Source organism: Anas acuta, chromosome 27 (genome assembly GCF_963932015.1).
Source record: "Anas acuta chromosome 27, bAnaAcu1.1, whole genome shotgun sequence".
NCBI lineage: Eukaryota > Metazoa > Chordata > Aves > Anseriformes > Anatidae > Anas > Anas acuta.
Genome location: NC_089005.1, coordinates 172,118 through 185,323, shown reverse-complemented (window position 1 = coordinate 185,323; position 13,206 = coordinate 172,118). Strand labels below are relative to the sequence as shown.

General features: G+C 63.8%; 2 protein-coding genes across 14 annotated transcripts in view; both read right to left on the bottom strand.

Annotated features, from left to right (window-relative positions):
* Positions 1 to 2,107: 2,107 nt before the first annotated feature.
* On the bottom strand, positions 2,108 to 4,798 carry NKX6-3 (NK6 homeobox 3). Its single transcript, XM_068662043.1, has 3 exons — positions 4,204 to 4,798; positions 3,080 to 3,249; positions 2,108 to 2,998 (listed from the first exon to the last, which is right to left on the bottom strand). The coding sequence occupies exons 1-3, from the start codon at positions 4,583 to 4,585 to the stop codon at positions 2,768 to 2,770; spliced, it is 783 nt and encodes a 260-aa protein (XP_068518144.1). The 5' UTR covers positions 4,586 to 4,798; the 3' UTR covers positions 2,108 to 2,767.
* Positions 4,799 to 5,638: 840 nt separating this feature from the next.
* ANK1 (ankyrin 1) overlaps positions 5,639 to 13,206 on the bottom strand; it is a 67,132-nt gene continuing 59,564 nt past the window's right edge. For 6 of the 13 annotated variants that reach the window (XM_068662147.1, XM_068662137.1, XM_068662139.1 and 3 more), the window contains 6 exons: positions 12,346 to 12,898; positions 11,443 to 11,707; positions 10,082 to 10,165; positions 9,631 to 9,798; positions 9,216 to 9,338; positions 5,639 to 7,927 (listed from right to left, as the gene is read on the bottom strand). In XM_068662147.1, coding sequence (XP_068518248.1) covers positions 9,240 to 9,338; positions 9,631 to 9,798; positions 10,082 to 10,165; positions 11,443 to 11,707; positions 12,346 to 12,898 — 1,169 coding nt within the window. In that variant the 3' untranslated portion in view covers positions 5,639 to 7,927; positions 9,216 to 9,239. The other 7 variants (XM_068662138.1, XM_068662140.1, XM_068662150.1 and 4 more) reach the window with 7 other exon arrangements.

Below are 13,206 nucleotides of genomic sequence, written 5' to 3'. Positions count from 1 at the left end.
CCCCCACCTGGGCAAGGTCTCAGGGCTTTCCTTCGCCTTTCCCCAGCCAGCAGCCCGCTCCCATGCACCCACCTGCACTCTTCCTGTCCTCTCCAAGTCAGGCACCGGCTCTGGCTGTGCAGCCACCGCTGCGTGCACCGGCAGGGGCTGTGCTCCAGCGCCTGCAGCAGCCCCTGCGTGCTGGCACCTGGCTGCAGGTGCCCACAGGTCTCCTGCCCCAGCTCGCAGCCCCCAGCTGCCTCCAGCCACTGCCGTGCTTGCGGCCATCCCCGCGGCCAGGCTGCTGCACGGCCGGACAGGTTAGGAGGCACGCATCCATCTTGCCTCGGCTCCCCCTCCCCATGCCCCCAGTCAATATGTCTCTCTCCGATGGGAAAGTTAATAAATTTAGCTCTAGATTAAAAGTATCGATCATTTCATTTGTAAGCAATAAATAACCAGGGGGAGCGCCGGGCGGCCCACGGGGTAGGGGCTGCCGGCTCTGGCTGCAGCAGCCATGCAGCCCGCTGGGGCTGGGGGCCCTCATATGCATTCTGCCCGGATGCTGGCATTGATTTGCTATTAGTCTCCCCGCACCACCCAGTAGCACATCATTCCCGGAGCCGCTATTAATGGCCTTTTGATAAATAATCACTTGTAAGTCAATAAATTTTTATTAAACAGTGTGGCGCTTTGATTTATGAAAATCCGACGGGGTTTGTCTGGGAGAAAAGGGATGCGGAATTGAAGCGGAGCTGCCATCCATCTGCCTGCCAGGCCGCCCTGCCCGCGCTCGCAGCCGCACGCCCCTGAGCAGCGGCCGAGTGCCGCTCGGCGCCAAGCCCGGCCCCACAGCAGGCCCCAGCCAGGGCCACGAGTGGGCCCTGGGGGTGCCGGCGCTCGCCTGCACCACGGGCCAGGTCCTGCCGAGCCCCCGGTGCCCGTGGGGGCCGTGCGTGGCTGCGAGCGGCCCCAGCGGGTGAGCGGAGCCGTGTGCCGGTGCTGGCAGCCCCCGCGGCCCCGGCTGAGCGGTGCCCTGCGGCCCCGTCCAGCTGCACGGGGCAGGCAGGCTGTGGCTGTGATTTGTCTCTCTCCTCGGCTGCAGCAGGCCCTTTGCCACCTGCTTTATTTGTCTCCCGGTCCTGACGTGGCATCAGACAGGTGTTAAACTACTTAATCACTTTAAAATTGTTTTAATTTTCTGTTTTGTATTGATCTCCACAGCACCAATTAATCAGCTCACTGGACCAGGCAGTTAGTACATTAAAAATTGTCAGCCACGCTGGGCAGCTTAGAAAATGTCAAAAAAATATCTCAACAGCAGCCCCGCACTTCGTCCGTGCGGAGCCTGCTCCTGCCGAGCGCCGGCTCCGTGCAGGGATGGTGGCGGTGCCGCAGCGCTGCCCCGGGGGGTGCGCGGTGCACACGCAGTGCGGCTGGGGGAACCCACGTCCCATGGAGCCCCCCCGGCCCATCACGGCACCAAAGGGGCTGCGTGGCCGGGGGAAGGGCTATGTCCCACCCCACACCCCCCCCACACACTTCCCAGGGGCTGGTGAGGGGGGGCTCATCCTCCCCCAAGCCCCCAGGAATGGCTGCAGAGCAGTCGGGGCTCCTTGCAGAGCCCAGCACGTGGTGAAAGTGAGGGGGCTGAGAGGGCCCAAAGCCAAACACGGGCCTCAGGGCCATGCAGGCAGGAGTGCGGTGACTGCCTGCAGCCCCATGCCTTGTGGGGGATGCTGGGGGCTGCCGCAGAGCCACGGTGCTGTGGGGGCTTCAGGGGGGCTCAGCCACCGGCACTGCCTGCTGCCACAGGGCGGGTACCTTGGGTTGCAGCACCTCCGTGCCACACTGCTAATGGCCGGACGGTGCAGGCAGCACCTTATCTCCTATCGATTTCCTCCCGGGACACAGCAGCTCTGTTTGCTCATACCCGGCTGGCATTTTGCTGGCTCTTGGCTGATCAACCGACCAGCCTGCCGGGCCCCAGCAGGGTGCCCGTGCCAGCGGGAGCCCCTTGGGCATCGTGGACAGCGGGGGGCTGCTGGCCTCGTGTGGCACCCACCGTCAGTGAGAAGGGGCCGAGCCCCAGGGAGAAGGGGTGTGGGGGGGGCGCACGGTCCCCACATGCATGCAGCCCCGAGGCAGCAGCAGGCTGGGCGCAGCACGGGGGGGGTGCGCCAGGTTGGCAGCAAACACGTCGGTGCTATTGACACGGCATCAATCCTGCAGCCCTGACAGGTGAATGGGTTCTCACTCACACCGTTAAGATAAATGATATTTATTTGCTGCTAATAGGTTCCAACGAGAGGCCCTAACAAGTGACTTTTGAACCAGCACCTCTTGCTGGAAATGCATGCCCAAGCAGGCAGAAACCCTGCAAAATGTCCCCAGGGCTACCCCACTGCCTTCCTGTCCCCATGCATGATACCCAGCCACAGCCCCTTCCCCTGCCTGGCACATGGACCCTTCCCACCCCAGTCCCAGCCCCTCCCCAGCCCAGCCTCGCGAGGGCATCCCCAGACCACACACCCATGAAGCCAGCGCTGGGACGTGGCTGGGGCTGGGGCCGGGGCCTTAATTTCATCGGTGCTGCTGGCACAGCTGTGCCCGCTGCCGCCCGTGCCTGCTGCAACCAACCCAGAGTCAGGAGCCCCAGGCAGGAGCTGCTGGGGCGGGGGGCAGCTGTGCCCCCTCCCCACAGCCAGGTGCCTGAATGGGCACGGAGCAGGTGGCCGGGCTGGGTCCCCCATGGCCCCGGAGGCTGGTGGTGCTGGCATGGCTATGCTCAGCCGCTGTGCGTCCCCAAGCCCAGCACCGAGAAGGCCGCGCGGTGCTTCCTCAGCAGCAGCCGGATCTTCTCATCGTCCGAATCGGGGTCCAGCGGCTTGTTATACTCGTCGTCCTCAGTCTCAGAGGCTGCCCGCTCTCCGCCAGAGCCCCCCGCCCGCTGTGAGGATGAGGAGGGCTCCAGGGCACTCTTCTTCCTCCATTTGGTGCGTCGGTTCTGGAACCAAACCTGCCGCCCCATGGGACCGGCTCTGTTAGTGGCCACCCTGCCGTGCCCCCGTGCCACGCGCCCCACAGGACCCACGCTCACCTTCACCTGGGACTCCGTCATGCCGAGGGAATACGCCAGCCGTGCCCGCTCGGGCCCCGCCAGGTATTTGGTCTGCTCAAAAGTCTTCTCCAGAGCAAAGATCTGGTGCCCTGTGAAGGTCGGGCGTGTGTGCTTCTTCTTGTGCAGGCTGTCGGCCAGGTGAGCGGGGGCTGCAGGAGAGGAGGGAGGTGGCTGAGTGCCTGGGCTCCCCGTGGTGCTTAGCTCTGGGCAGTTTGCCCTTCCTGGACACCGTGCCTGCATGCCCCCAGCCTCAGCGACCACAGAGTCCCCACTCCAAATTCAAACCGTGTCCCGGCTTCAAGGCTTCAGCCCCATGCTGGGAGGGCTGTGTGGCCCTCTGTGCAGAGCCAGAGGCAGGCTTTGCACCTGCAGCTCCAGAACGGGGCTGTTCTGCTGAGCTGAGGAGGGAACAGTTGTTAGGAGCAGTGCCCGACCTCAGAGCTGCACAGCACCAGGAGCGCCATGCCCATGCCCTGCACCTCGCTGGGTGCGCGATGGGAAGGCAGCACAAGGGGGTCGGCTCATCGCCATGCCAAGAGCAGGCAGCTGAGCTGCCTGACCCTGGGGAGCCAAAAGCAGCACCCGGAGAGGGGAAATGGGGCTGTGGCTGCAGGTGCTGAGCAGCAGAAGCTCCTGTGGGGAGTGTGTCGGGGGGGTTCCTGCAGGCCAGCAAGAATGCCCACCCTGCCCACCCCCCGTGCTCCCCTCCCAGCTGCACCAGGCGGGCAGCACCACCAGTTCCTATCCCTGGCCTGAGCTGGGCCGGGCACTGATGCAAGGAGGCTGCCGGGGGCAGGGGTCTGCAGGGGCCGCGGGCTCTGCCTGCCCTCACCAGCCGTGCCTTGCCATGGGGCTAAGCAAAGAGTTAACCCCCACCGTCGGACCTGCCCCGCTCTCGAGCCAAAACCTCTGCTTCCCGGTGCCGCCTGCAGGGTGGCCACCCGTGCCTCCGTGCCTCGTGCTGGGCCATGGAGATGATGTGGCTCAAGTGGCCGCCCCGCACCCCAGCGCCGACGGGACGGGGCTCTGCCGAGCCCCAGCGTGCTGCACCGCTGCCCGCGGCCTCCGCCTGCCCCCCGCCGCCCCCGGCCCGCTGTACTTACGGCCGCCGCACTGCCGGCCGCCACGCCACTCAGGGGCCGCCTCCGCCCAGCAGCTCCGGCCCCGTGGCAGGTAGTCGCCGGCAGCCTTGGGAAGGGCGCCCACCTGGGGCCCATAGTAGACGCCCGGGGAGCTCAGTCCATTAAATCCGCCCGCGTGGGGGTAGCTGGGGAGGAGGCCGCTGTTCGGCGTCGCCGCCGGCCGGCCGAGGATGTCGGAGATGCCGTGCGGGGTTCCGGCAGCCAGCTGGGCGCCCAGCCCGGGGGGACCCAGCTTGTAGAAGGAGCTCTGCACCGAGTACTGGCAGACGGGGGCCTTGGCCTCGGGGAAGGCGCCCAGCGAGGGGCCGTTGAGCAGGAAGGTGCCGGGCAGGTTGGTGTCCATGTCTCCAGCACCAGGGCAGCCCTCAGAGGCCGGAACCCCGAGCACGCGGTGGGCAGCCCAGTCCTGCCATGCCCATGCCGGGGGCTACCGGCCCGCAGCGTGGCCAGCGGGCACCTGGGCAACGCCGGGACCCCGGGCGGGCTGAGCGGGGGCGGCCACGGCCTCGGCGAGCGGCCCCGGCTGACCCCGCGCCCGGCGAGGCCCCGGCCCCGGGCACTCAACTTGGGCTTGGCAAGAGGCAACTCTGATAAAGGTGAGCCCCATTAGAATACGGGGCGCCCATTGGCCACGCGGCTGCAGCGGCCGGCGCCCATTGGCCGGATCCCCGCGGCCCGGGCTCCCGTTGGCTGCTCCGCGGGTCCCAGCCCGGGATTGGCCCTGCCCAGGCGGATCGCGCCCGGACAGCGCGCGGCCGAGGGGCGCCGAGCGCCGCTTCCAGCACCGCGGCCGGCGGACAGCGATCGGCACCGGGACGGGACGGGACCGGGAGCAGGACCAGGGACCGGAGCGGGGACCGGACCGGGACCTGGAGAGGGAGCAGGGACCGGGACCAGGGACCAGGGACCGGGATCGGGACCATGGACCGGGACAGGGAGCAGGGACCGGGAGTAGGGACCGGGAGCGGGACCGGGATCAGGACCAGGGACCGGGGACCAGGACCCGCGGCTCGCGCCGAGCCCCCGCTGCCGGGCGCGGCAGCACCGCGGCCCCCATGTGGCCGGGCGGCCCCTCCGGCCCCCCGTGTGCTCCCCGCGGCGGCGGGCACGGGGAGCGCACGGGCAGGGCGGGGGCAGCCGCTTCCCAGCCCGTCCCGGACCAGGCTACTGGGAGGACGGCCACGAGACCCGCTTGGATGGCCGGGGGGGAGTCAAGGGCGTTTGTGCACCCGTCAGACTCCCCCAGGAACGGCGGTGCACAAACAGCTGCGAGCCCCCCCGAGTGCCACCTGCCCCCCCAGCAATGGGGTATGAGCGCAGAGAGGAACCCCCCCAGCCACAGGTCCCGTAGCCTCCATCTTCCCCTCACCCTTGGAAAAGCAGAGATGAGACGCGGTCTGTGTTAGTTTCTTTATTAATTCATAGTCTGATAGCTGGTGTACAGGGAAATGATCTATACATCAAGGGCTAAGACAGGGAGATCCAAAAGGCTTGTTTCCATAACAATTAAAAAAAGGAAATAAAAGTAATTTTTAAAACTTCTAAAAAGCTTCTAGTGTGCAGACTGCAGCATTCTCTAGGCTCAATGTCGGGTGCAGCCTCCCTCTACCAGCCCTACGAGCAATCCGAGCGCAAAGCAATGTCACTGCAGGTGCCGGGCAGGGTTGCAGCACAGCACATTCCCTAAGGCGTATACGAGGCCAAAGCACAGGACCCAACACAACTCTACGGTGATGCTACGGAGTCAGCTGTCGCAGTGGGTCTAGGTAGGTTATTGTACACAGCAAGGGTGATGCATGGGGGATCTGCCTACATGGCTCAACTTTGGGGTGGGGTGGGGAAGGGGTTGTTCTGCTCTCCGGGGCTAAGCTGGGCCATTTGCTTTGCTGCAGCCAGGATTCTTAACCAGACTGCAGAGGAGCCGGGGCTTTCCTGGCAGATGCACACCCGCTGCAAGACAGTAGCCCTGCGAGACAGGCGGCCCCTGCCAGGGCCACCATTGCATGGCCTGAAGCTGGAGCTGGGCTTGTTCTGCACGTGGCTACAGAGAGCAACCCCAGGCCCTGCAAAACAGGCCCCCAGCCAGCTCCATAGGAAGAGCAGGGGCGTCTCCACACCACTGTGCTACAAAGGCCAGACCCCCACATTGATTAGGTAAAGGACAGAACTGGGGACATGGGACCTACTGCCACTGTCTGCATCTTGTCCTCCAAGGGCCAAGTTTTGTAGCAGATTCAACCTCCTGCACCTCTCTGCATTGCCTGGGCAGCCCTGCCTGTCACTGCTCCCCTGCCAGAGCAGCTGGCCCGGGTGTTGCCCTGACTCCCAGCGTGGCTGCTCAGCCTGGGCTGCTGCAGCAGGGCCTTTTGCCTGGCCAAAGTGCAGCCACCCAGGGGAGCAGCCCCCCGCATTTCTGGGGTTGGTCCTGGGAGGGTCAGCATCCATGGGGTTAAGGGTCTGTGCTCATTTGTGCCCTCGCAGGGAGGCCAGGGGACCCTGCAAAGCCCTTGCGCAGGATGCGCAGTGCAGGCTTCTGACTCCTGCCAGTTCCTGGCTCATCTCCTGAGCAGATATTGTGCTGAGTAGAGCTAGGCACAACCCTGTGTGTGGCACAAGCATCCCCTGCTCTGTCTCACTACTCCTCTTCCCTGGGCCCCAAGCACCTCAGTGCAGGCTACCAGCTTCACCCCAGCTGAAGCCAGCACAAACTGGGGCTTGCACCATGGACCAGCCCAGGGGACTGTCCCCATGGGCCCCTATCTTCAGGCCAGGAAGGGTCCAGGCTCAGGCAGAGGGGCACAGGGCAGGGGCAGTCCGCTGCCCTTTTACTCCTGTAGCCTCCCAGCTCTGTTCACCAGAGCTGCTCACATACTCCAAAGGCTTTGCCCGTCCTGCAGCCTGAAGAGGTATTTGGGAGCGGAGCTTTTAGTGCTTTTTACATACTGCTAGAGTGTCCCTAGGGGTTTGCATAGTATTTATTGGTTCATATACACAAGGCTGATTGCTGTACAGTTTACACTTTCAACACAAGCAACGAGCCCAGAGCCCTGCCCTGGTGGGAGACGCTGCACGTGCTGGGGAGAGGAAGGGCAGCCCTGCGCCAGCCCCTCTGCCCAGGGCAGCCGCCTCCCTGCAGCCCCCCTCTCCCACACCTTTCCAACTGCTGCCCTCCCCATGCCCCAGCACTCACTGAGAGGGATGAGAAGTGAGTCCAGCAGAGGCAGCACGGGTGACAAGGGTCAAGCCCCTCTCCTTCCGCGGTGAGCAGCCATGCTGCTCCAGCCTCCCTCCTGCAGCTGGAGCACAGGCGTGGGGATGCACTGACACACACAGACGTGTGAGGGTGGGTTCTCCTTCCCTCTTGCGTGCTGCCAGTCCAGCTCTCGCCTCCCAGAGGATCTGAGAGGATATCCCTCGTGCGTGCTGCTGTCTTTGGGCTCCTGCTGGCAGTGGGGCAGGGACGGGGGCCCCTCCGTCTGTTGTAAGTACTGTAGCTCATGCGTCTTGCAGTCAGTCAGTCATGCGAGTAGGACGGTAAGTATGTCTCGTACAGAAATCATGCCATTAGCCTATAGAAACATGTACAGCCAGCCCTGCTCCCCTCCACTCTGTTTTCCTCTCTTCTCTTCTCAGGTTGGTGTCAGAACATGTGTGGAGTTCAGTGGTTTGGCGTTGAGGTGAGATCCTGGAGAGATACAGAGAGAGACAGAGGTGGGGTTCCCAGGCATTTGTGGTGGCACAGCCAAGAGAAAGGGAGGGAACAGCTGGATATGTGGCAGTCCCAGCCCTTTCTGTGCCCTGCACTTGTCCTACATGCACCCATTATGCCCAGTCACCACAAGATAAATTTTGTGGGGGGTGCCAGAGAAGACAGCAACAGAGTGCTCTCTCTGGAACAGATGGCAGAGATGGTGTTGATGTTGCTGTCCCAGCTGCAAAAAGCAGTGACAAGGAGCAGCTGAGCTGCACCAAAGGCACTGTGGCACTGGGAAGGAGCTGGGAGGGCTGCTGTAGGGTGTGAGGTAGACATATCCCTTTGGAGGCCAGTCCTCAGCCCCCAGCCTCACCAAGGGTGAATGACTGCGCTGTGCTCTCACAGCAGCAGGGAAGATCCCCCAGGTTCCTAATGTGGTCCCTGAGCTGTTTTTGCATGCTGTGGAAAACAGCAGGAGCTAAAGAGCACCACCACAGAGAGAGGTAGACCCAGGGACTGTCTGAGGAGAGGGGCAGGCAATAGGCGTGGGGACACAGTCTGCATGAACACACGTCTACAAGCACGAGTGTTTTGGCTGTCACGCACCACAGACAACCCACTAGCACAGTGAAGGGATTAGAGGGAGAGAGAGAAGACACACACAGTCACGCACAGCGAGGCTGGAGGACGCCTGCCCCTGTCAGGCAGTCTCCTCCCTGGCGCAGGCAGGGACTGGCAGCTGGGGAGCCTGCATGCAGCGCCTGCCCCCAAGTGCTGTGCTGCCAGCCCAGCAGCGGGAGCGCAGAGCGCAACGACGCAGCCAGGTCCCAGTGCGCTGTGCCAAGCTCCTGCCTTGAGCCTGCTTGTCCCACCTAATGGGCGGCTCAGGGCGCAGGGAATGCACAGGAGCGGGGACGATCCAGTGCTCGTGCTGGGGATCAACAGAATAAATGTCCCGTGACAAAAGCAGGTCCCCTGCCCTCAGCCCCTACAAGCACTGTGTTCCTGCACTCCAACTGCACCGCATTCCTGCTGCTCTTATACGCAGCAGCAGCAGCATCCTACTACAGACTGCAGCCCCTTTCCTGGCCCCTGGCAGAACCTGTGTGGGGTAGCACAGCCCTGATTGCCCCCATCTCTTCGCTGCAGCCCCTCTCTGCCGGCCAAGAGCTGGGCACAGCCCTGCCGCACGCCCCCAGCAGGGTGCGTGTGACCCGCAGCTCAGCGCAGGCAGCAGCACGGGGAGCTGGCATGGAAGGAAGAACAAAGGTTGAGTTACCTCAAAAGAGGCCATTTGAGGGGGTCACTGCTTTCCCCTTTTCAGGCTGGCTCGTTTCACTATCTGAGCCCCCATCCTGCCCCCGGAGACCTCCAGTTTCGGGACACGTGCTTGTACCTCCTCCTGAGGGAGCCGCAGGGACAGGAAGCAGGACATCACCCAGGTGAACAGACAGACACACAGAAAAGGACAGGAGAGGGAAAGGCAGAGTCAGTTGGCAGAAGACACCAAGCAAGAAGACTCGTGCAGAGGGCAAGAGCCGCCCCCAGCTGCCATAGAAGGGAAACAGGAGAGGAAAGCAGGAAAGCAGAAGAAAGGACAGAGGGTGGTAGAACCCCAGAGCCCGCAAGTGCTGCGGAGGCAGTGCTGGCCCCAAGCAGGGCACTTGCAAGGCAGGTTACAAGCCACACCGTACCTTGGCCCCTAGACCATCCCGGTGCAGGATGGAGTACTTCATGAAGTGATCGGCCTCGGCCTCTAGGTCTTGGGGCTCCTGCAGGGAGCCCTCCACAATCAGCTCCTCATGCTCCTGCCTGTCATCCGTGTCACTGGGGCCCAGCTGACGCACCACCTTCCGAATGATCTGCAGAGAGGCACGCAACCGAGCGTCACAGCCAGCCCCAAGGTACCAGCCCACGCAGGGCAGACCCAGCCAGCCCTCAGGCACCATGCCCCCCTCCTCGCCTAGTCTGGCCCTGAGCCCCACGTGGCAGACACCCCCTGTCCCCTGACTGTGACCACGGAGGGCAGAATGCAGGCACCCTGCACAGCCCCTGGGCTCCAGAGAGGAGCGGGACAGCCTGGAGAGGGGAGAGCAGGAAGGCTGCGGCACGCACCCTGCACACACCCTGCCTCTGGTCACTCACCTTCTTGGTGACGATATTGCCTTGTTCGTCTGTGAACTGCTCCTCTGTGACCTGCTCCCCAGGGAGGTGAAGAACTTCGTTGCCCTGCAGGAACAGGAGGAACAGTACAGTGTTTCAGGGGGTGAGAGGGGCCCCTCTGCAAGCAACACAGCTCATCTTACGCACACCCCACAGCCTCTGGCTCCTGCACTGCCCCAGCCCCTTCTCTGCTCTCCTCTGCACTGCCCCGGCGCTGCTCTTTCAGCTCCCTGCCCGTTACCTTCACAAGGACACGTCGGCGGACGACCCTGGTGGAGAGAGTTTCCTCGTCATCCACCAGCCCCTGGCTCTCCCCGAGCTCCTTGTCCAGCTCACGGTGGGCGTGTTTGAGCAGGAAGCGGACAGAGCCCCTGACGATGTGCATGACATTCTGGCAGCTGACCAGGAAGAAGGCCAGCAGCACCACGACAATCAGCAGCTGGGCCAGGAAGCCCCACATTCTGCTCACGCAGGGCTGCGCGTGTGCCCCACAGGTCCCGAACCTGCCGCTCAGACTCCGGCCATGCTGCCCGGCTGGGACGGGCAAAGCCCCCTGTGCAGGAGCTGCCCGCGGGTCTGCAGCGTGCCCCGGCTCGGTGGGAGGGCTGCTGTAACCCTAGCTGCTGCAGATCAGCTGGCTGGGGCGGGAGAAGGCAGCAGGCAGGTGGGGTGTCCTTTGCGCTCACAGTTTCTGTCAAAGTCATGGGGCTGGGGCTGCAACAGCACCACCCGTCCCCAGCCAGGCAGTGACAGGCACAGCCCTGTCCCCCAGCCCCAGCAGCCTGCCCGCACTCTGCCAACAACCTGTCTTGCTGGCTGCAGCCCCAGGGCAGCGGGCAATCCTCTGCCACGGGACAAACGAAGCCCCAGGTGGGAGCCAGGGGTCGGGGCTGCCGCTGAAGCTGCACATGGCACCGCAGAGCTGTGCAGCTGCCCTGCTGCAGCTGCCCCCAAGAGCAGCCACGGTGCCGGGACAGCTCTGCCTGCCCTCCCCCTGTACCTGCCAGCTCCACACGGCTGCGGCAGGGTGCCCACCACCCTTCCTGGCCCCCACACCAGCTCTATTTCTGGCCTCAGCAGGCTGTCAGGGCCAGCAGCCAGGGCAGATACTCAATAAGGAAGCAAGCAGGGAGTCTGCCTGGTTTATAAATGGAGAGCAAGAGCTCACATATCGGGTGCAAAGCAGGCTATTCTGGGCCACCAGAGGGCTGAGAGGCCCCCCCAGGGGCCAGTGCAATGGTTCTGCTGGGACACCTCTGTCCCTGCAAGCAGCCGGTCAGCCCAGCTGACCTGGTGGCAGGCGAGGGGCTGCCCATGGCGCCTGCCCCTGCTGTCGCTCTTACCCTCACCTGCCTGAAGAAGTGGCTGTCTGCCTCCTCCGGCCAGCCGCCCGTGGGGTGCTGGGGCTGCCAGTCGCTGTCCTCTGCGGAGCTGACCCGCATCAGCTCCACGGCCGGTGCCAGGACCTGCTCTTGCTCCTGGCCCTGCGCCCCGGCAGCCACGGTGTAGGTCGGGCGCAGCCTTCGGGTGACCCCCTCCTGCCAGGAGCCCGCTGTCAGGTCCTGTAGGCAGGAGATAAAGGAGCCTTCTGCATTCCAGTCCCTCAGCCTGGGCACCGGAGAGGGACAGGGACAGGGAGAGAGAGACAGAGAGAGAGAGGCAGTCAGCTTTGCTGGAACACCAGCCGACCGCTGGCAGGTGCACCAGCACAGCCTGCACCCCGCCAGGCACGGGTCTCCCCGGCTGCCAGCACTGCCGGGTACCCGGCACAAGCAGCACAAAATGCAGATGCACAAAGGGCACAGGCCTCCTCCCTGCCACGCTCCCTGCCAATCCCACAGCCTCGGCTGCCCCACACTGCCCCTGGGGCTGCAGGCTCTAAGGCAACGCCTCAGAGCATCACTGGGCTCTACCATGGACATCATGGGACTGGTGCCACTGGGAAGACGTCAGGACACAGCCCCGTCTGAGGTGATGCTGGGAAGCACAACCTACATGCAAGGCCTGCCTGTCTTCAGGGGTTCTCCAGGGGTGCTTTGCAAGGAGCCCCCAGAGCATCTCCAGAGGGTTACAAGGCACTCTGCCCAAGCCACTGCTCTGTCTGCCAGGGGTGCTGGGCCTCCAGTGCTGGAGACCAGCAGGGAAGCAAGCAAGGCTGCGAGGTTATTGCAGCTGGCCCAGCACAGGGCAATAGCTGGCAAAGCTCCCTCCCCCCATGCCCCCTCTGGCACCCTGGGCCACAGTACCTGTCTGCACTCTTCTCCACAATGTGGCTAATGGTCGGTGATGCCGTGATCCTGGCTTGTACCTTCTGCTGAACTGAAACAAAAGAAACTTCACTTTCTGGGTCCTGCTCTCCAGTCCCCAGCTGGCAGTCCCTGGCTGGCATCTTCTCCTCTGGCCTCTGCCCCTCCTCCTGGTCTAGCAGTTCAATCAGACCATTCATGGCATCTGAATCCACTGTGTCATCCTCAACTAGGTCCATAGAGCCCATGTGGTCCGGGCCGTGTGTGTCTGTCAGAAGCTGCCCCAGGAAACGGCCTTCGCTCGTGGCATCCGAGTCCTCAGCCTTGCTGCACTCCAGAGAGGAGTCCTCAGCCGTCACCAGCGAGGGGGTGAGCCCCGAGGACCACACCTGCATGTCGGACATCTCCATCAGGGCATCCTGCTCAGTGGCAGCCATGGGGATGGCATCCATGATGGCCACCTCATTCCAGTACTGGTCGGCACGCAGCGGGGATGGCAGCGTGTAATGCAGGGAGGCAGGGGACAGCAGCTCGTCCTGCAGAGAAGCGTAACCTACATGGGCAGACAGAGGTGACACCTCCAGCAGCCATCTCACGTACATACAAGCACAGCAGGGTGAGAAGGGAAACAGCCACCAGGAGGGTGCCCGCCCTAGCGCAGCACCATCCCGGCCACACCAGACCCCCACGTCTGAGCTGAGCAGGACTGCACTCACTGGCTGCTGCCTTTGTGTGGTCCCTCCTGTCCCTGCAAGTGCTCCTGTGCCTCCCTTTGAGTGGTGGGGCTGCACCAGGCCACACCTTGTGGCTGCCCACTTTCCGTGGGGAGGGCGGGCCTGGGGTCCAGGTGATGCCCCATCC